At 55.2% G+C, this 21,587-nt stretch overlaps 1 protein-coding gene across 2 annotated transcripts in view; it reads right to left on the bottom strand.

The window, feature by feature from the left end:
- IL16 (interleukin 16) overlaps positions 1–21,587 on the bottom strand; it is a 103,323-nt gene that overhangs the window by 26,655 nt on the left and 55,081 nt on the right. For both annotated transcript variants that reach the window (XM_046008029.1, XM_046008030.1), the window contains exons 3-9: positions 15,437–15,545; positions 11,943–12,085; positions 10,080–10,190; positions 6,916–7,030; positions 1,539–1,612; positions 799–1,015; positions 275–392 (exon numbers count right to left, since the gene is read on the bottom strand). In XM_046008029.1, the coding sequence (XP_045863985.1) occupies positions 275–392; positions 799–1,015; positions 1,539–1,612; positions 6,916–7,030; positions 10,080–10,190; positions 11,943–12,085; positions 15,437–15,545 (887 nt within the window). The remainder of the gene's footprint in view (positions 1–274; positions 393–798; positions 1,016–1,538; positions 1,613–6,915; positions 7,031–10,079; positions 10,191–11,942; positions 12,086–15,436; positions 15,546–21,587) is intronic.

The raw sequence follows: 21,587 nt of genomic DNA, 5'->3' as shown, positions 1-21,587 counted from the left end.
CCCACAGATCCCTGAGGATCTTGTTAAGTTGTGGATTCCATCGTAGGAGGTCTGGAGAGGAGCCCGAGAGTCTGCATTTCTACCGAACCCCCAAGTGACTTCAATGCCAGCAGTCCAGGGGCCACAGTCTGAAGACGGAGGCTCCGAGCCACGCTGGGGTCCTTCTAAATATCTCGTCTCCAAACGAACCTCCTGGCCTTCTAAGGAATTGCTTCCCTTTCCTGTAAATCAGGGTTTTGTTTTTCCCTCTCTGGAAACAGAAATAAGGACCTACCGGAGCCGTCCATCCAAATGCGCCACCGACCCAGGGGAGAGCGTGTGGACGAAGATGCCGGAGATGCACTGGAAGTAAGGCACGCTGCACAGGCCGATCCCCAGACCAACGCCGGCCTCTGCCAGGGAGAGCGGAGACAGCAGGGGGGCTTGTGACCGAGCTCCAGAGGACCTCGGTTCTCCTGCCACAGGTAGGCACGCAGGTGCCCGCGGGGGAGTGCCCGCCCCGGACCTCGCGGTGTCTGAGCTACTGCCATGATCCCAGCCCCGCTCTCGGTGCGCCCGGGGCTTGCCTTGCTCGGTCCTATTTTCCCCGCAGCCACAGAACCCCTGGATGGAAGGTGCCTGGTGTGTCCTGGGCTTCGGCCGACACACAGAACAGTGGCCACATTCTGCTCGCCGACCACACCCCGCCTGTCCTCGGGCTGACTCCAGAGGAGGGAAGTGCCGGGGACCCCTCGGTGGCAGGAGACCCAGGCATGAGAGTGAAGGAAGAGACGGGAGGAACAGGCACCGCCCCCCTACCTTTCTGCAGAGAGACCTCCACCATGACCCTGTAGTTGGCCTTGGCCGTGCTGGCAGGGGCGGCCGGGCTTTCCAAGCCGAAGGAGCTGCCGTCCTTGGTGGCGCAGGTGCTGGAGCTCAGGGAGCGGCACAGCGGCGGGGACAGGTGGCTGCTCAGGGAGTGGGGGGCCGTCAGGCGCGTTCGCACCGTGAGGGTCAGGAGCCCCTTTTTGGCTTGCTGAAGGAAGAGAGAGTGTAGCGTTCAGCAGCTGTGTGTGTGTCCGCACGTGAGCACGGGCCTGTCCCCGTGTGTGCCCACGTGTGTGCATGCGTGTGTACCCGTGTCTGCACATCTGGCACAATCAACATCCATCTCGTGTAGCCAAACAGCCATGACGCATCACGCGTGTAACCCGCATGCGTGCACACACAGATGTGCCGAACGGACCGAGTCTCCAACTGAACTCATTACATGGGGACTTAAAACCATCTTTTCGTGATTGCCTTAAAAACTACGAGCAGATCTGTAAATACGTCACCAAAAACACATCGGGCGTTTTGAAACCGTCTGCAAATCTTAAATAGCGGAAACATCCCGACCACAACCCGGATCACACTTGTATTTCCCGCCCGCATCAGTGGGGCGTCCCATGTCAAGGATCCCGCAGTTTGAATTCGCAGGTTTGAGTGGAGGAGGGTCGTGCTTGGTTCCCATGCCCGAAGCCCTGGAGTCCGGCCGCGGACGGAGAGCAAGCGGTCACCTTGAACTTCTGCAGAGCATCCTGATGTGTGAGCCCCGCCATCGATTCGCCATTGAGTTCCAGAATTTCATCCCCTGTCGGGAGAGGGAGAGACCACAGCAGAGAAGAGTGTGACCCAGTGAGGGGACGTCATTGCATGCAGTCTGGGAGGACGGCTTCCCGGCCCGGGGCTCTCCCCCTAGGGGGCAGGTGGGCAGCAGTGACCGGCCTTCCAAGGTCCCTCCTCTCTTCTGAGGGCAGATCGAGGGTCCCCGGCCGGCCCACAAGGCCTGGCCTGACCTGTCCTGTCCACCTGGGGTTCAGCCCCTGCCCTCCTGCCTCCCTGACCCTAAGGCCACATGCTCCCACAGCTCATTCCCTGATGCCTTCCCACAGCGGGGCCTGTGCTCCGAGCTTACTGCCGCACGTTTCCTCACCACAGGGCACGGCTCCGACCTCCTGCGCCCGCCTCTCTCCCGGGCCCTGCGGCCTTTATTTCCGGCGTCCTCCGCTAGCTATCACAGCACGGCCTGCGGGCGCGGACCCTCGACTCCGGGATTTCTGCTGCAGGCCGCTCCCTCGGTTCCGCCCTTCTCCCCGGTTGTTTGAAAGATGCTCTAGCCCTTGTCTTGGACGGTCTGAAGCTCCACCGTGATGTCCTAGCCTGCTTCCTCGCATGAAGTTTCATGCCTTAAAACGACTCTGGGAAGTACTTAGTCACTATCTCAATGCGGCTCACCTCGCCTCGTCCTCGCTGACCTTCCGTCTAGAATCTGTCCTCCCTTTGGTCCTGTTCCCCCTCCATGTCTCGGACGCTCGCCCCGTCCCCCACCGCTCCAGGCAGCCGCCGGCTCATGCCCGGCTCCCTGGTTCTCCTCCCGGCTGCGTGGCATCTGGGTTTGAGCTGGTCACGGACTTTCCTATGTCCATGACTTGCCTTTTGTTCCCTACAAGTTATGTCTCCCTCCACCGTGTTCTTTTCTTTCTTGGTTGTTCACGTTCCCTCTTGTACCTTTTCAACGATCTCTTTAAACACAGCAATTCTAAAACTACGAAGATACTAAAGCAGAGGGATACGTGAACCTCTGTGTCTAGTCACGTGATTATCTACCATAGCCAGACTCTGGAGGCGGCCCGAGCGTCCGCGGACTGACGAACGGGTAAAGATGTGGTGTGCACACACACACACACACACACACACACAATGGACTATTACTCAGCTATAAAAAGAATGGAATCCTGCCATTTGCAACTAGAGAGTATAGAAACTAGAGAGTATTCTGCTAAGCGAAATGAGTCAGTCCGAGAGGGACAAAGACCATATGATTCCACTCGTATGTGACGTTTAGGAAACAAAACAAACAAAGAGAAAAAGAGATGAACCAAGAGACAGGCTCGGAAGCCTCGTGGACACGCTGCTGCCCCAGCGGGGGAGTGGCTTGGGGACGGGGGACGAGGTGATGGGGATGAAGGAGGGGCGGGCACAGGTGGTATCGGGAGGGGCTGAATTTCTCTATGGCACACCTGAAACGATTGCAAAGCTCTACGTTAACGGGCTGGAATTAAAATTTAAAAAATTAAAACTGCATAGTTAAACATGGTAATTCTGTAGTGTCTTAGATGGTTCCATGATCTTGGTTTTTTGAGGACTTATCCTCCTGTTATTCCCACCGACGCTCATTAATTAGCGATGTTTCCCACCTCCTGCGGGGTCTCTGTGTCAAACTCATTTTTCTGTGGCCCGTTTTTCTTGGGGGCTCCCCTACACCCCCGGCTGCTGGGTGGGAGCATTTCCTTGATCTCCGGGGGCAGCCGGAGGCTTTCCCTCCTCCAGGACTAGTGCTGAGGTTAGGTTCTCGGCTTGGGGCGTCCTGTACCCAGTAGGGATGCGAATGTGCCCAGGACACGCATACATGATGCAGGCTTGGGTCTTCCTTTTTGCCTGTGGGGAGAAGTCTTTCCTCGCGCCCAAGAGCCACCAGCAAAGGGAAGCTTCCTCTCTACTTCTTTGGGTCCCGATGGCCTCATACAGGGGACTCTTTGGTATCAAGGCTTCAAGCAAGTTCTCGGAGGTTCCCGGGGACACAAAGTTGCATCTCCTACCCTGTGTGGGCAGGTAAATCCTGGTCCTGTGGGCTTCAGCTCCACAGGCCACTGTATCACCAACTCCTAAGTCTGCTGTACTTCAAATCAGTTTAAATGAGGTACTTTATCCAACACGTCCTTGTGTCAGAAATAAAGGGCCGAAGTGGGCTGGGCAGAGGATTCAAATCAGCGTCACCGGCAAAGCTGCCAGAATTTGACCACAAATGGAAGAACCCATCCTTGTACTTTGGACAGTCCAAGCGGAGTAGAAACAGACAAATTCAAAAAAAATAATCAAAATGTAACGAATGTGTCCGAAGCAAGAAGAGACAAAGAACGTATTTCAGAGATGACCGTTCTTTTTTTCCGCCACGGACAAGAGGTTGATGGATGGATCGACGCTCTGGGTGCACCCGCCGCTCACCCTTCCTCTACTTACATCTTCACGTCGAAGGACAGCTGGCACCCTGGTTTTAGGTCTGCAGCACAACGACGCGAAAATCACGTACGTGACGAAATGCTCACCAAGGAAAGTGTGGTCGCCGTCTGCGCCACCCAGAGTCATCCCGACATCGTTGACTGCGTTCCCGACGCTGCACTTTTCACCCCCGTGACTTCTTTATTTCGTAACCGGAACTTCGTCCCTGTTGACCTACTGTACCCCAACACCTACTTCACCCCCTTCTCCCCGGGCAGCCCCAGCTTGTCCTCGCTCAAGTCCGTTTCTCTTTCTGTCATAGGTGTTCGTGGGCTTGCCCATTTGTGTGTAGTTTGGGTTCTGCCTACGAGTGACATCCTACGGTGTTTGTCTTCCTCTGTCTGACTTATTTCAGTTAGAATAATACCCTCCAGTCCATCCATGTCATCACAGATGGCAGGATCGCATTCTTATTGCATGGCTGAGCAATAGTCCATTATGCACGCGCACACACACACACGCCATAGTTTCACGCATTCGTTCATCCATGGCTACCTGGCTTGCTTCCCTATCTGGGCTGTTATAAAGAACCCTGCAGCGGACATGGGGCTGCCTTTTTCACTTCTTGAGAAATGGCCGTCCTTTGACCAATCGTCATGACAGAATGGACTGACCTTCTCCTGTTAGCCTAACAGAACTACGGAGCCCACCTCTGGGTCTTTGGAGAGTCCCAGCGCTTCTGTGGCCGTATCGGGTGGGAAGTGATTAAACTCTGTTTCGCCAAATCAGTCTTACACAATCGTTTGTGTAATGAGAGTTATGCAAATAAAACATCGTTAGCCTTGATCTGCGCTCCAAAGTTTTGTTGCAGTTGGAGGTACCTCATGGGCTCCAGGGCAGACTCTAAAACTTGACTTTGAAAGAGATACAACAGGGGATCTGGTCAGTCGTTTGGGGCTGTGGGAAGACTCGCTGAGTGTCTTTCCCACCGAATTTTTAGGGTCGGTGTTCGCGAAGTGAGACAAATACTCAGGGGATCGAGAAGCTTGCCTCAAACCGCTCGCGTTCTGGAAAGAACACAGAACACGGTACCCTTTGTCTCGCTGCTCAACCCCTCCCCGGCCTTCATTTAAACCCGGGAGAGCACGAAAGTTCATGAAACACCGCAAGATTCCGATTCCCTTTCCACCCTTTGTCTCACAGATCCTCGTCTTTACTTGCCTCTCGATGAGGCGATTCCCCTAGAGCCGAGCCCCCGCCTTCCGCCCCCCACCTTCCTCACCTCCTTCACCTGCCCAGGTGTGCTCCCGCCCAGGGCTGGACCAGGCTCCTCCGCCTGCGGCACAGCCCCACCTAGTGGCCGCCTGCGTGGCTGCCCCGCACGGCCCCGCCTGCATGCCAGGGATCAAACCCGGGAATCCTCCTTTGGCCGTCCTTGGCCTCCTCCTCCGTCACTGGTCCTGCTCCAGGTAAGTCTCCTAAGGCGGGAGCATTCTCTCTGACCTCCCTTCACGCCTGCCTCGGGGAGGCTGTCTCCTCTGCTCCTTCCTCCTTCCCGAGAGACGCCTTGAGAGCCGAGCTGGTGCCCGTCTCTCTCAGCAGCCTCTCCGTGGTCTTGCTCACCTCTGCTCTCCCACCAGCCCGCTCCATCCCACACCCTGCTTCCCGAGTCCCCTGAGAGCCCTGGGCACAGCTGGTCCCTCCCAAATTACAAAGACTCCCTCTTGCTCCCTCGATAAAGTCGTAATGCGTTATCTTGCATAATCCTGATATCAGCAAACTCGTCCTATGAAGGACCAGAGAGCAAACATGGTGGCCTTTGCTGGCCACGGGCCCTCCGTCGCAACGGCACAAGACGGTGGTCACAAGTCCAAGCTTCAGACCACGGGTGAGCGAGAGAGCCGTGCCCGCGGCTGTAGCTTCCTACAGCTTTTCTGGGGATCCTTAAATTTGAATTTCATGCAGTTTTCACTTGCCACAAAAGAATTGTAAACTCCTTTGACTTTTTCCCCAGACATTTAGAAGCAGGAAAACCATTCTTCCGTTGGGAACGGTATGAAGACAGGAGGCCGAACAAGTGAGGTTGTTAAAGGGGGTCAGGCTCCCAGCACAGCTAGAGACTGGCCTGGCGGAGAAGGGTGGGGACAGCTGCGACATCGCTTCTCCCAAGCATCCCGTGTGTAACCCCGTGTCTGGCTGGAAGGGGCTGCCCTCGGCTCGTGGGGTGCCTGCCCCCTTGAATTTTTGTCCCTTGTTGAAATCTGGGGTTGTTCTCAGGGCAAGACTGTTGTCCAACGCTCCAAAAGTTACTCTGGGGGGTGCAGTTGGGGTGGGGAGAAAACCCAGGCCCTCCAGGACGAGAAGACAGGAAGGGCCCTCAGGAGGTAGCTCTGCTCCCCGGGCCCCTTACCCTCAGGGTGCAGGGGCTTCCCCGGGCCCCAAGAGCTGGTGGACTGTGAGCTCCGCAGAAGAGAGATCATATGCGGTCATGACCTCTATTCCTAGAGCGAGGAGCAGCGTCGGCTCTCAGAGAGTGCTTCTCAGATGCATCGGAAGCACACGGCCTGGTTTCCCTGGGGTTGTGGTCAGGGAGGGCAGGACGGAAGGAAGGGAGTGGCAGGGGCACCGGCAACGAGAGGGACCCTTGGAAAGGAAGGGAAGGGAACCAGACAGCTCAGCCTCTGTCCCAGGCCACCTACAGGACCCGGACTGGGCGCAAACACCCAGCAAAGTGCCTGTCCCCACGGCGTGGGCGGGGACAGGGGCTGCGGACCCCAGAGGCACGCAAGCCGGATGCTGAAGGCTGCAGTGGCATTTTGGTTTCCACTCTCTCCTATGGCCTCGCGAGTCTGTCTGAATCCTCAAACCTCAGCCAGTGAGACACGGGAGATCTACCTTCCTGCAGCCTTCCGTCGGCCGCCGCCGCTCCCCCCGGAAAGATGGTTTTGACATAAATTCCAATGGGGCCGTAAATGCTATCCTGTCCCCCAACGATGCTGAAGCCCAGGCCCTGGGGAGAGAAGAGGAGAGTCCACGTCAGGCGTGGGGTCCACGCTATTCCCTGGGCTGATGTTTGCCGAGGGCCTGCCCCAACCCCGAGCCAAGGCCCCAGGGAGGAGTCAGGGGCCCTTGGCCTCACAGACCTCCGGACTTGGGGAAAACCAGGACTTCCAAGCCACACCGGGCCGCGTGGGGTCACGGCTCTCCTGAGGGTCTGATGTCCTGACCCAGAACCAGGGATGTGGCCCGAGACTCCCGCACAATGCTGAGCCCTGGCTCGGCCACTCTTTCCGGCAAGTCTGTCTCCGAGCCCCGGGTTAGCCCCGTGGGAAATGATGCTCGTAACCTAACTCACAGGCCTGGGTTGGACATCCACGGAGACCCCAAGCAACAAAAGGCTGCGGGAGTAACTCCAGCAGCTTGCACCAGAAGAAGCCCCCGTTCTCCCGCCAAGGGCTGGTCACCTCCCTTCTGTTTTTGCAACCCACCCTCCCCTTCCCAAGGACATCACTGCCACCCTGAGCCCCCTCTACTGGGTCACGAGCTGACAAACACCCCAGGAGCTCACAGCGCCGGCCGGCGGCTCTGGTGGGAGCTCAGGGGGCTCAGGAGACAGCCCCAAAGGCAGGAGCGCCCGGGAGGCTGCAGAGACAAGGCCAGAGGCAGAGGAGCAGGGGAAGGTGTGAGTGACCTGTGCACCGGCAGAGCGAGGAGGGAGCCCCCCGCTTCCCTGCAGACCCGCCCGCGAGTCAGGAGAACCACACGGCAGACCCAGAGAGCAGCCGAGGAAATTCACACACGCTGGCTCCGTTTGTGGGGGACCAAGGAGCTCCCCGCTTCCCAGGAGGGCTTGGCTGCGGTCTCGATGGGCTCCCTTCTAGACTCTCAGGTCCCTGAAGGCAGGGAACGCATCAGACTGGTCGATGCCCGGCCTCTGGCAGGGGCTCAGGTGACATGTGTCATGGAGTGAAGCCACGAGCCAGGTGACAGCTGGGTCTTTGGGTCCAGCTTGCAGGGCATTGGGCAGTGGCTCACGGCGTGGCTCCTAGACAGACGCTATAGGGACAGCCACCATGGTGACAGCTTCGCGGCTCCGGGCCAGTGTCCCTTTGGCCAGCAGCTGCTCAGAGCTGAGCCTGTGTGTCACCGTGTATCAGAGCGAAGGCGCCCATTCAGACACCGTAGGGAGCCAGGCAGGGACTGTGTTCTGGTGTAGGAGAGATGAGTGGTATCCACGGGTGGCCTGGGGCCAGGAAAAATGAGAGGAGGCCTGGCTTCGGGGCTCCTCTGTGGGCCCCAGCTTCATCCTGAAATAGTTGCCGCGGACTCCAGTCGGCCCCCGCTGGGGAAGCAGCACGGCGCTGGGGGGGCAACGAGGCCCGGGAGTCGGGGAGTCTGGGGTCGTTGTCTTCGTGGGGCTGCTGACTAACCCAGTGACCCTGAGCGAGTCCTGTGCCCTCAGACCCTCAGTGTCCTCAGCTGGAAAGGGAGGGGACGCCGGGGCTGTGGCCTCTGTCGGAGGAGGCATCCTTGCCCAGCCCCGAGCACGGTGCCTGGCCTTCCTTCCAAACCTGCTGCCCCCTTTGATGGTGACTCTACCTCGAGCCCTTATGGAACCTTCAAACTCCGCTTCCTACTCCCAAGCTCAGCTCTCCCCGCTCCTACCCGCCGTCCTCCACCACGGGCCATCTTTCCGGCACCGGTCGTGGGAGGCGGGCGGTGGGGGTCCTGCTTGCTTCTGACTCTCCACCCTGCTGCGCACCCAGGCTTCGCGCACCCAGGCTTCCTGCACCCAACAGCTCGCCTCGCCCCGGCCCTGGCCCCTGCAGGCCGGCTCAGTCAGCCCCGTGACTTGTAACGTGCGATCCCGTGTGATCTAGTGAAGGTTCCGGCATGGAGATCAGTTAAACCACCGTCAACCCTCTCTGCGTGAGCTTTGGTGCCCTTTGCTTTCGTCTGAGCATAGCAAAAGACTGAAAAGCAACCTGGTTTTTAAATACCGCTGCCGAAGTCCAGGGGGAGGGGAGGAAGCTTTGGTCCGGGGGGAGGGGAGGAAGCTTTGGGCTCTACTAGTCAGAAAGCCGGACCGTTAGGAACAAGGTCAGCAAGGAGAGGGTGTCTCCTTGCGCCGAGAGGAGCCATGGTTTCGGCATTTGGTGCTTCTGTCTTCTCACTCGTGTCTCTGCTGAGCTCCCGGGAGAAGGAGGGAATGGGGAGGAGGGGAGAAGATCCGGGCGCAGGGGGCCCTTCCTGACCGGAAAGGAAGCGGCCAGCAAGGACATCTGTCACACCACTCGCGACATTGCAGCAGGCCGATCAAAAGAACAAACAAAAACCCCAAACCCACTGTTTCCTTATTTAAGCCTCTCGGCTCCTTGTGCTCCTCCATGAACTTGGCAGCCACTGCCCATGTCTACTCCAGAATGTTCTGGAGGGAACACGAAGAAACACTTGGGATGTTCCCCCACCACCGCTGCCTTGTCCCTCCGTTCGGGATTCCGCAGTCGTGGGCAGAAATCAGGGTGAGTGTATCAGGCGGGTGGAGACACATGGACCGAACGTCCTCCCCAAACGTCGTGCATTAGCTGGAGCCTTCGGGAAGGGAGCAGGTCATGGGGGGGGCCTCACGAATGGATGAGCACCCTTAGGGAGGAGAGCCCAGGGCGCTCCGTCACCCCTTGCACATGCCCTGTGCCCACACAGTGAGACGGCCCCATCCACCCACCGGGAAAGCCGTCCTCAACGGACACCTTGGCCGTAGACGTCCAGCCTCCCCAGCGGTGAGACCGTGCTGGCTAAGCCGCCTCCAGCAGCTTGAATGGACACAGACACAACTGAAAGGATTTGAATTTAATCATCAGCGGAACTCACTTCTAGAAAACACCATGCCAAGAACACGCTGGCCGACAGTCGCCCTGCGGGGACCTGCACGGGGACATCGTGACGCTCGCACTAGCAGCCAGAACCACCAGCCCTGGCTCCTTCCTTCCCTGGACAGAACAGCTCCTGGGGACCATGTGTCCGTCCAGAGGCTTCTGTTGGCAATGACCTTTGCTTACCTTGGCCTGGCCCTTCATCAGCACGATGTTGGAGATGACGGAAGCCTGCAGGCCTCCCGTGGGCTGCGCGAGCTGAGCTGTGCTGAGCGACCGTGTGGGTCGCGAGGTGCCCTGCAGGAGGGAAGCGGCGTGGGGCGGTGAGCCGATGGACAGCAGCACACACCTCACAGGATGGGGAGGGCCAGAGCCCCTCTCTCGGGGGGCCCACGGCACGGCCCCCACATGTGGTTGATGAGGCACGGCGGGAGTCTGGTGGAGAGGGGCTATGTTTCGTGGTCTGCATGGTTTCAGCCTTGCTGAGTAGTCCTGTGCCCCTGCAGACAGCACCTGGGAGCCCCCGAGACCTGCCCAGATGGCAGGTGCACAGCAGATCCCAGACCCCACGGCCCTGGGGTCATGGGTCCTACGGCCAAAGTCCCAGACAGGGGCGGGGACCCCAGCTGTCCAGAATGCCCTCAGCGGACCATGTCCGATTCAACACACACGTGCTGAGAGCCCTCCTTGTGCCGGGTGTGGGCAGTGGGCAAGGCACCTGGGGATTTTAAAAGGCAGAACGTAAATCCTGGGGCAGGCCCACAGGTGACTTGCACCTGAGAAGCAAAGTGTGCCCGAGAGACAGACGCCCTGTGTGCTGCAGGAAGCCGCTTGGGGAGGGGACCGTGGAGCCTGGACCGTCAGTCAGGGCTAGACTCGAGCTCCCGCTGCCTTGGGCTCTTCTCATGGCTCTGCCCAAAACCAGCCGATGACCTTGAAGTGACCTCACCATTCTGTGCCCGATTCCTCTTACGTTAAATCATTGGCCATTTGGAAAGTCATCTTTTTCCTAACCCTGGGACCCTCGATGCTCCCAAATGGCAAATGAAAGCCATACTAAGTCCACGAAGGGAAGGGAAGAGGGAAGTGAGACCTGCAGGCATCTACCGGGGTCCCGAGTACCGTGCGGAGAGCATCAAGCATCACCTGGCTACGGAGCCTGCCCTCGGAGCGCTCACGCTCTGCTGGGGTGAGGGCTATAAAGGACAGGCGCCCAGGATGGGCACTGGGGAAAGTGTAAGGCCCACACAGCTGGCGGGTCAGGGGCGCTCCCAGCAGAGGTAGTGTTAGGCAGGTGTCTGAAGGATGGGGTAGGCTTTCCAGAGCTGGAGAGGAGACAAAGAGGGACCAGGTGCTACAGACAGGGCTTCTGGGAGGTCGTGATGGCCGCACTCGGCGTGCACTCCCCACGGCTTCGGGCAGGAGCAGGAGGAGGCTGGGGACACTGTGTTTCATGTCTACTGAGCCCCCGACCTGCCAGCTGACCCCCGCAGTGGGAAGGACAGGTGGTGCACAGCGCATGGGCTGGGCTCAAAGTCTGCCTGGTGCCTTGGGTTCTACGACATGAGGACTCGGACAGCGACTCACCTGGCCAAGCTCCTGCTCCTTCACTGTAAAACGGGGCAAATTCTACACATTCATTTCTGAGCTTAGAATTGCAGGCACTGTGAGTGAAGCCCGTCGCCGTAGCGCAGGGTTAAGAGCCCAAGGCTTCGGAGCCCTGAAGGTCTGACTTCAAGCCCCAGAGCCGTGGGCTACCGGCCGCATGCGCGTGCGTGCATTCCCTCCCCTGTCCAGCCCGGTTCATCGGCGACCCGCCGAGTCAGGGTCCAGGTGGGCAGAGCCAGGCCCCAGGCTCCGCTCACGTTCACTGCCCACGAGCTCCTGATAGCGCAGACGAGGCAGCAGCTGCACGCGGGATGCTCAACAGTGACCGTCCCCCGTGGGGCTCTTCCTTTGCCCGGAGCCGCCCACACCCTCTAGCCCCCGCCACCTCGGCCACCGCTGAGTCCGGGCCCCTCCCCGCTCCCTTCCCCCCTCCGTTCTTACCGCAGCCCTGCCTGCTGGACAGTCCAGCTGTTGAGAGAGAGACTTCCGGCTACTGCAGAGGGAGTAGGGCTGTCTGTCTGCACAAGCCACGGATTTCTTGATCATCGGGAAATCGATTTCTCCTGTGCAGTAGGGATTCACACCTGAAACACGAGGGGAGAATAGGGAGAAGTCATGTGTGCTCTCTGCACGCAGGGGTCCGGGGAGAACACCCTCGGAGCCACCCCAAAGCCATGGGCAAGCACAGGGGCAAGCTCATGGCTCTGCCCCCCTGCTCCCTGCCACCAGGCAGCCTGAGGGCAGTTCCCGCTCCTAGTACGGAGCTGGGATCAGCACAGACCCAGGCCTGGGGTCCGGAGAGAGCAGGTCCCGAAGCACCGCTGGTCTGAAAACGGCTTGTGGATGTGCTCCTGCCACAGGAGATCGATCAAGGTCACCATCGCAAGTTGCGTGGGAGCAGCGGGGGCAAGACCAGTTCGACACACCGCACTGATGGAGTTCATCGAAAACGTGGCCATGAAAGCGGGTGCCAAGGCCCAAGTAGCTCCTGGAAGGGAGACTGTGCCGCGAGGCTGGCACGGCAGTAGCACACGTCTGTACGTGATGGTGAAGCTGATCACGGGATGAGGACATGGACGGGAAGAGACGAGCGACGCAGAAAACCATTTTCCAAAGGTGGGGGGGCTTGGAAAATCGAGTCTCAGGTATTCCTTCGTTAATGAAACCCAACTGATTAATTAATTAACATCCCATAAAGGAAACCAGAAGTGGGGATAAAAATCGGACACACCTTTCGAATCGCTGCAAAAATGAAACAAACTCACAGAGCAAGTAGCGGAACCAACGAGCCACGAGTGGCCAGAATCACGGCGAGTGGAACGCAGAAAAGTGAAGCGAATATTCGCTGTAAAACTAACACCCACGGCCTGAGAGTCTCTCTCTTTTTTTTTTTTAAAGATTTATTTATTTGACAGACAGAGATCACAAGTAGACAGAGAAGCAGGCAGAGAGAGAGGAGGAAGCAGGCTCCCCACTGAGCAGAGAACCCGATGCGGGACTCGATCCCAGGACCCTGAGATCATGATCTGAGCCAAAGGCAGAGGCTTTAACCCACTGAGCCACCCAGGCGCCCCCTGAGAGTCTCTCTTTAAAGAGACAGCCCTGTTTGCTTTTGAGATGGAACCGCACATCGTTTGCAAGAGATAAAACAGACACACAAGAAGAGGACCACGAGAGGCGGGCGGAGACCGATCGCCGACCAGCGGAGACCATCGCCGATCGGCCATGCTGGGCCCGGCTTAAAAATATGTTTTACTTCACACCAAACACCAAACATTAATGACGGACAGAACAGGCTTTTTTTTTAAAAAAAAAAAAATGCAAATCATTTAAAAATTAGAAGGAAATCTGGCCAAATATTTAATTGTTCTCTGGATGTGGAAGAAACTTTAACATTATTAGGAAGGAAAAAAAAACGATATGTTTGATTATAGAAAGATATTCTCATCTTTATGTTAAAAAAAGGACTTAAAGGGAAAACAGTAAACTGCAGAAAGTACGTCCCACAAAAGGACAGCCAAATATCCACGTAACTGAGAGGCTCTTTATAAATTAACGTGAAAACTGATCAGTCGGATAAAAAAATAAGAGGAACTCCCGCCAAAGGGAAAGGAATAAACGAGGAATGTTTAAGGTCAGCTGTGTGGAGAGACTGGTTTTCGGGGCCAGCGAACCCGGCAGGTGCGAGCCCGCAAGGCCCCTGAGAAGAATGAATGAAGGGCCGTGTGCAAAGTGTGGACAGGGTTTATTTAGGAAAAGAGCGAAGCTCTCCGGGTACCCAGGAACTGGCAAAAACTGGAAGCTGGTGCCATCTCGGGCCCGAAGGTTCAAGGGGAGGAGACCATCTTCCCAGAGCCCAGTGGGTGCTAGGTCCACGGAAGGCAGGCCACCCTGACCTGGTGTCTGGTTCCAGCCAGACGCGGCCTGCCAGGACCACAGCACCACGGCAGAGGGAACCGGGAAGACACGCTCCAGCCGCTTCTCCTTCACCCTCCAGTCTCCTGCTGGCGCTCCTCTCTCACCGAGCTCCATGAAAAAGCAAAGAGCCAGGGGGTCAGGAGGCCAGGGGGTCAGGGGGCCAGGGGGCCAGGGGGCCAGGGGCTAGGGTCTGCTCGGTGCTCAGGGTGCAAGCAGGGCTGGCTGCGTGGGCATGTGCCCTGTGAAGTCACAGAGCCTCACACTCAAAGGGGCCTTGGCTTGGGTTAATGCCCCACCAACTCCCTTTTTATATTTGAACAAGGTTCCCACACTTCCATTTCACACAGATCCCTACAACTCATGTAGACGGTCCTGGGTGTGAAGCAGACCAGAAAAAAGCAGAGATGGGGAAGAGGGGAACAGAGAAAAATCTGCAGCAAATACATATTGTTAACACCCATATGGTGGGCTATGAACGAAGAAGGAACTACACATACATGTCACTGGAGTCTTAGCTTCTTAAATTGGGCAGCACAGATCAACTCTAAGGCATAGTTACCTTTTGAAACTCCATTTCTAGGAAATTGTTCTAAAGGGGAATATAAGCAAAAACTTATGATAAAGAAAAATAACTAGCAGCCCCAAAATAGGAAATGAGTTTGGGAAATCATGGTTTAGAGATGGAATGGAAGGGACTGACCCAAGGTTGCATGGACTGTTGGTTCTGGAAGCAAGTGTGAGCTCCTGACCATGCTTCCAATCACGGCCCCTCAAGCTTCCCTAAGAAAATCATCACAAACGTAAGCAAAATTTCACGGACGAACTTATCACTGCTGCTTATCTTCGTGAAAACCTGAGAATAACGAGAATAACTTAGCTCTCTAACAGTAGGGAGTTGGTTGACTAGGTTAGGCGCGGTCACACAATGAAATACAAGGGACCCACTGAGCATGGTGGTCACAGAAGAATTTCCAAGGACAGGAAGTCATGCCCTGTGCACGTGCATAGACGTGTTCTCTGTGGGCATATAGAGGCATCGGAGGGGAAGAACGAAAAATGTTAACATGGGTTATTTCTAAGATCAGCACGTGGTGTGGTTTTAATCTCGTCAGGCTTTTCTGCATTCTTCAAATTCCCTGACTTTGGAGTAGAGCTCTTCTCTTTTCAGCAACCAAGAATCCTGACATCCTCCAGCCCCCACTCCCATCTGGTAACGGATGAGGTGACGGGGAGCTGGGGAAAGCCAGTGGCCTTCCTAAAATCAAGGAGCACATCAGAAGACAGAGCCAGAGCAAAGCCCTTGCCTTTTATCCTCTAGGTCGGCTCTTCCCAACATGGCATCTGAGTCCATCGCGAGGCGGAGCTGCCGAGGGAATCCTCCAGCAGACCACAGCCGTGTGTAATCCAGCTGGACAGGCCGAGACCCGCCCTCCCCCAGATCCCCCCACATCACTGATGTCCCCGGTCCTCAGCGACAGCGAGGCTCCGTCCCGGGGACAGGTCCACGACGCACTTACTGGTTGAATTGCTGCGCGTCCTTTGGTGACAGGCTTTGGGAAGCAGGAAGGTACTACTCTGCGCTTCTCCTTTTCCAGACTTTTCTCGGGAAGACGTTGTGGATGCTTCCTGCAAAACAGTTCCCACCTTTTATTCAGCAAGTCAGTTAGAACAGAAAAACCTGCGTCGACAGCGGTGGTTCGGGCCCCGACGGTGGAAGTACTGGTTGGATTCTCTGTGTCCCCCAGTAAATTATAGGCTCTATACAGGCTGGGATTTAGCATCACCATCATCGGCTAAGCTATGGGTAGAGTCGCCCATTTAATAAAAATTGAGGGAATAGATATATTTGCACAGACACGGGTCTAAGGCAAGAGATGATGTTGAATAACCATGTCAGCCAATACACGTCTGATGCTTTGTCAGGCGCTGGGGAAACGGGCGTGAAGGAGCCGGACAGGGCACCAAAGGTGGAGCAACGCTGTTCTAGCCGAGGAAGACCCCAGCAAGCGAGTAAGCAAATACGAGGGATCGGCGATGACAGAGGACGACAAATGGGGGAAAGACCTTCCCTAGCCGGGAAGCCAGGGAGACGCGTTTGAGAGAAGAGCTCAGGTCACTTGCCCTGTTCTATGCGTAGGAGGCACTTAGGAACTCTGTCGAATGAACTACATGAATAGTTTCTTAATATCGAACCGTCCTTGCATTCTTGAGAGTATTATGACTTTATTATCTTGCTGATTTCTGTCTCTGAAGATTTAATTTAAAGCCTTAAAAACCAGCATTCTCAAGTTTTGGTTCTTTTCATCTTCTTTACCTTGTCATATGGATCACATTCTCCTTGTGCCTTTTTTAGACTAATAATTTGGAGCCCTCTTCCATGGTGCTGAGTTTATAAGGCAATATGTTGAACAGTCATACTCGGACTCATTTCTCCATCGGGGTGAACGATGAAACAGAAAACATATGACTTGGAGATTTTAGGGACAGAAGATAAGAGGACAGAGGGACAGAGGTCAATAATGAGGATAATGGTATTAACTATTTTATTTCTCTCCCTAGAACTGTTTGTATATAACTTTATTACCCACCATGATTTTGACCTAATTCTTGAATTATGTTGGTTCCACTCATCGCTACCATCATGGCGGAGTATGTATGCATGTGTGTGTGTGTGTGTTTTCTCTCAAGGAAGTTATGCAGATGGAAATCTCTCTGGATATCTGCATGTCTGAGAATGTTATTTTGTGGTTGTCACACTTCAATTATCTGCTGAGTGTAGAATCTTTGGGTATTTATCATTGGACCTGGAAACCATTGTCAGCTTGAATGCTACCTGGGATTTAAGTGTTCCAGGGAGAGGTCTGCAAAGGCACCTGCTGCCTTCTTCTAACTGATATATCCGCCTTGCTTCAAAGCCAGCCTTGTTGGCATCTGGTTAATGTCCTGGCTCCAGGGTGTGTACGTGCGTGTGCGTGTGTGTGTGTGTGTGTGTGTGTGGACTTGAGCACCTGGCCGCTTTCCAGGGTGGAAAGAGGATCTCCTGGGGCCTCTCACTTTGCACCCAACAACCTGCCCTCCATCCCAGCCCCTGGCACTGCGAGTGGGCGGGTTCTGCGGGAGCGGGGAGGGGTCTGCTGACGTCTGCCGTGCTCACTTCCTGCGTGGCCAGCGCAGGTAAGTCAGCCCTGCCCTCAGTCCTGAGTCACCTGCACTGCTCGTGCAGGAAGCTCTCCGGGGTCCCAGAACGAGGCTGGCCTCACCGGCGGCTCTTGTCCTGACACGCACTTCTCCCCATGAGTCTATCTATTCTTTGAATTTTGGTAGAAATAGACTTTTTTGGTAGAAAGTCTAAGAGGAGGGGGAATGACTAGAAAGTACTCTGGAGTGCATAGTCCAGTCCCAGCCCCCTCTATGCCTACGGTTGTGTCTAGTTCTGACCCAGGAGGATCCTGCCAGAAACCCCATCTTGCTCTCCTTTATTTCTTGTACATGGCAGGGTTTAAAACCAGCGCTCATCCCTCGCACTCCTTCGCCTTTTCAACAGCAGGTGGTGCTCTATGAACCTGAGCAGAACCATCTTCAGCCAGACTCCCCCAAGAGCCCTCAGAAGGAGACGGAGCAGGAACTCTCTGGAAGGTGACGCAGTTCATTCGAACCTTTGAAACTCTCTATTTCTAGGACTTAGCATCATGACTGGTTCTCTGAATCACTCGCTTCACGCACTATAAGAGTCAAAAGATATTTCTTAATTACAAGAGTCCCTGAGGCCGTGTCCTCTGATATGATTCCCACTTCCCCACGCTTTGCAGGGACACCGTGCAAGCATTCGCTTGCATGTGAACTCAGTCGCTCTTTGGGTTCGTGGAACATAGAGAAACCTCGTAAAACAGCCAGTACGTCTCCTCGTCTAAAGCCCAGCCCTCCCTGAAAAGTACCTTGGAAATGGGAACCTTTGCCTGGATCTCTAATAAAATGAAGATAAACAAGGAAGTGAGGCATTTGCAAACACGAATCATGTTTAAAAATCGTGCTTATAGAGAATTTTTGTAGTATACATAGGCCTCTACTATCATGGTAGGTAAAAAAAAAAAAAAGATACTATGAATAGAGTTTCACAATAATCATGCAACATAGCAGAAGGAAAGGACTGGAAAGAAATACACCAAGATAGTAACATTATCCATCCAACGAATGTTCGTTAAGCTCTTCCTATGCACGAGGCCTTATTCCAAATAGTGAGATGATGTCCGCGGACAGGGTCCTGCTCTGACGGGCTGGTGGGCGTGTCCGTGTGATTCTTACTCTCCTACTTCCCCCTCCCCTGTGTGTTCTATGTCTCCTACAACAAGCCTGGGTGACTTTTACCACCAGACCAAAACAAAACACCATTTCACATCATTTCAAGGGTCACGTGTATAAACGTAAGACAGTGCCTTGACTCTTCATTTTTTTCCCCTTTCCGCCCTCTCTCTAAAGCTCCCTGTCCCACACAAAATGGAGAAATAGCTCAGCAAGCAAAGCTAATGGATGGCAGGAGAATCATAAGAAGCAGGGACTTTTTCTTTTCGTTTCTTTTCTTTTTCTCTTTGGTCCAGATTACCTGGAAGTGGTTAGTGTCACGTTCACAAGAGGGAAGCTTTCTTGCAGGGTTTCAGGGTTGGCTGTGAGAGACTTTATCCAGAACAAGCCAGATGAACCACTGGACTGCTCTGCTCTCTGCACACTGGGGTGCAGCCTTCTCCGGTCGGGACGGTGGGACCAGCGACCTCCTGGTGTGCAGGCAGGTCGTGCCCCCCCCAACCCCACCGCAGCAAGTACAAGACAGCACAAGGGTCCTTCCCTTATGGCTCTGCGTCCTCTGACGCAGCTGGTCCCTTCCCTCTGCCATGGACCTTGTCTCTGAACCAGCCGGAGGTTCTGACAGCCTGCATCATCCAGGAAAGTGCCAAACTCCTGGATACATGGGTAGACTTTGCTCTGACCTGGCTGAGGCGGGAGCAGGCTCCCTGGACGGCTAGTGCAGGGCCGAACGGAAATGTACTACTCCCCATCAAAGGTGGGATCCAAGAGGCGGTCTTCTATCGGACATGTGAAAAAAAAAAGAAGCCCAACTACATGACCCTGAAAAGTCCCCAAAATAGAGGCAATGCACAAGTTTTGTGGGCCTTCGACTTCTGGACGCCCACGAGGATCCAGCCCTCATCCACACTCTGGGATTATCTCAAGGTGTAGTTCATTCTCTGCAATCCGTACAGCTCTGAGCATGACAATTCCTTTAGCCGAAATGCACCGTGGGACGGAGTGGGTAGAGGGTATGAGACCAGCAGCAAAAAATCGCCCCTTACCCTGGGCTTGTCACCTGATTGTTTGGACTCTATTTCCCCCTTTGTAAGTCAAGGGGGTCGACTTGACAATCCTGATAAGCGCTTTCCACTCCACACTTCTGAACACAACGGATGGTTACGTTTAAAGATCTAAGTGGCTACTGTCCCATTGGAGATGATCACATGGCGGAAGATGGTTCTGGAGACTGAAACAGCTTTCCTTGGCTGCCGGGGTGCCTGGCCGCTCTTGGGCAAGACGTCCTGGGTGGAGTGGTTTCTCCTCAAAGGAGTCTCTGTGGGATCTGTGTCTGCACAGTACGGTGCCCTTGGTGGCACTCAGAACACAGCTCTTCTGTCCCCGCTCCCAAGGTGGGGCAGCCCTGGAAAGGGGGGACGCATCCCCGAGGTCATGGGCTAACGGACACGTCTCTGGACACACCATCCCTCGTTACCATGGGAGACGGCAGCCACAGGCAGCAGCCCCGGGGGGAGCGTGTCCATCGCCCTGGGAATGGCAGTGTCCAGGGCAGTTGGTCCCACGGCGGCCTGAGTGAGGAATGAGGCGGAACGGACAGGAAGCTCTTTGTTTCCCAACGTGACCATCAGCCATGGGGCTGCGAGGGCTTCACCGCCAGCCCTCAGACACGGACGGAGCCTAAGACCGTGGGGGAGCGAACCCAGAACGAGGCACCACCATTCTGGAGTCTGAAGTCCTCCCCAGGGGCTCGAAGGATCCCTCCACTGCTGTCCCAGGGATGCTCATTTGTGTCCATCCCCGATGGCCCACGGGAGCTTCCGGCCTCGAGTTTGCTGACCGCACTCCGCTCAAGTGGGTGTCTTCCCATTTTCTCCTGAACTGAGGCACCAGATGGCGCCTAAGGGAACCACAAGGTACCATCCCGCTATCCTCCCAGTCAAGGCTCCCGGTTGGGCCGATGATGGAGCAACGGGCTTTGATCTGTAAGTCATGAGGGTGAGCAACGGGGCCCAGCAGATCGGCCCGCAGATGGTCACGCGGGAAGCCAAGGCCACATGCTCCTGATGCAGAGGAAGGGTGGGAACGGAAACTAGGAATCCTTCTCAAGCCTTCCTTCCTCTGTGCTCCCCGCATGACCTCCGTCACCTTGGATTTCAACCTTTCCAGATGCCCCAACACGTCCATTCGTGCTGGCTCTGCCTCTGCTCAGAGGACTCCTCCGACACCAGACGCCCATGGCTGGGCGTCTTTTAAACGTCTTTTTATAAAGATTTTATTTATGTATTTGAGAGAGTGAGCACAAGGGGGAGAGAAGGGCAGAGGGAGAAGCAGACTCCCCACTGAGCAGAGAACCCAATGCGGGACTAGACCCCAGGACCCTGGGATCCTGACTGAGCCAAACGAAGATGCTTCACCAACAGAGCCACCCAGGCGTGCCTTAAAGATTATTTTGAACAAATGGTTGTGGGACAACTAGACATCCACACGTCAAAGAATGAACTGGACCACTTTCACACAGCAGACACAAAAATTAACTCAAAACGGATCAGAGGGCACCTGGGTAGCTCAGTGGGTTAAGCCTCTGCCTTCAGCTCAGGTCATGATCCCAGGGTCCTGGGATCGAGCCCCACATCGGGCTCTCTGCTCAGCAGGGAGCCTGCTTTTCCCTTTCTCTCTCTGCCTGCCTCTCTGCCTACTTGTGATCTCTGTCTGTCAAATAAATAAAATCTAATAAATAAATAAATAAATAAATAAATAAATAAAAACCACCAAAATGGATCATAGACCTCCAGACTAGCTACAACTAAAAAAATTCCTAGAAGAAAACAGATCCTCATGACCTTGGGTTAGGAAAACACTTCTTAGATGTGACAGCAAAAGCATGAGGGACCCCCCCCCCCAAAATGTGGAAATGGGCTTCCTTGAAATTACAAAATCTGTGCTTCAAAGGACACCATCAAGGAAGTGAAAAGACAGCCCCAGAATTGCAGGAAATATTTGCAAGTCATGGATCTGATGAAGGATTTGGATCGAGAATATATAAAGAGCTCTTCCAAGTCAATAATACAAATGATCCAACCGTTTAGATGGACAGAGGGTCTGGACCGGTATCTGCCTGAAGAAGCTAGACGAGAAGCCCAGAAGCACGTGAAGACAGCCAGTGCTCTTAGCCATCAAGGGAATGAGAACCAGAGCCACAGTGAGGAGGCTCTGGTTCCCGACGGCGACCAGGGACTCCTGAACTCACTTCCCCCGCAGACATGAGACATCTACGGCCACGTGTGGACCGGTTTGCTCCAGGAAACAAACAAACAAACTACAGGCTGGCAGAGAGACCTTCCTTGCCATCAGGCTGATGAGAGAGGG

The sequence above is a fragment of the Meles meles genome, chromosome 6 (assembly GCF_922984935.1).
Source record: "Meles meles chromosome 6, mMelMel3.1 paternal haplotype, whole genome shotgun sequence".
NCBI lineage: Eukaryota > Metazoa > Chordata > Mammalia > Carnivora > Mustelidae > Meles > Meles meles.
Note: the sequence above shows the minus strand (reverse complement) of the source record. Positions and strands in the feature narration are given on the sequence as shown.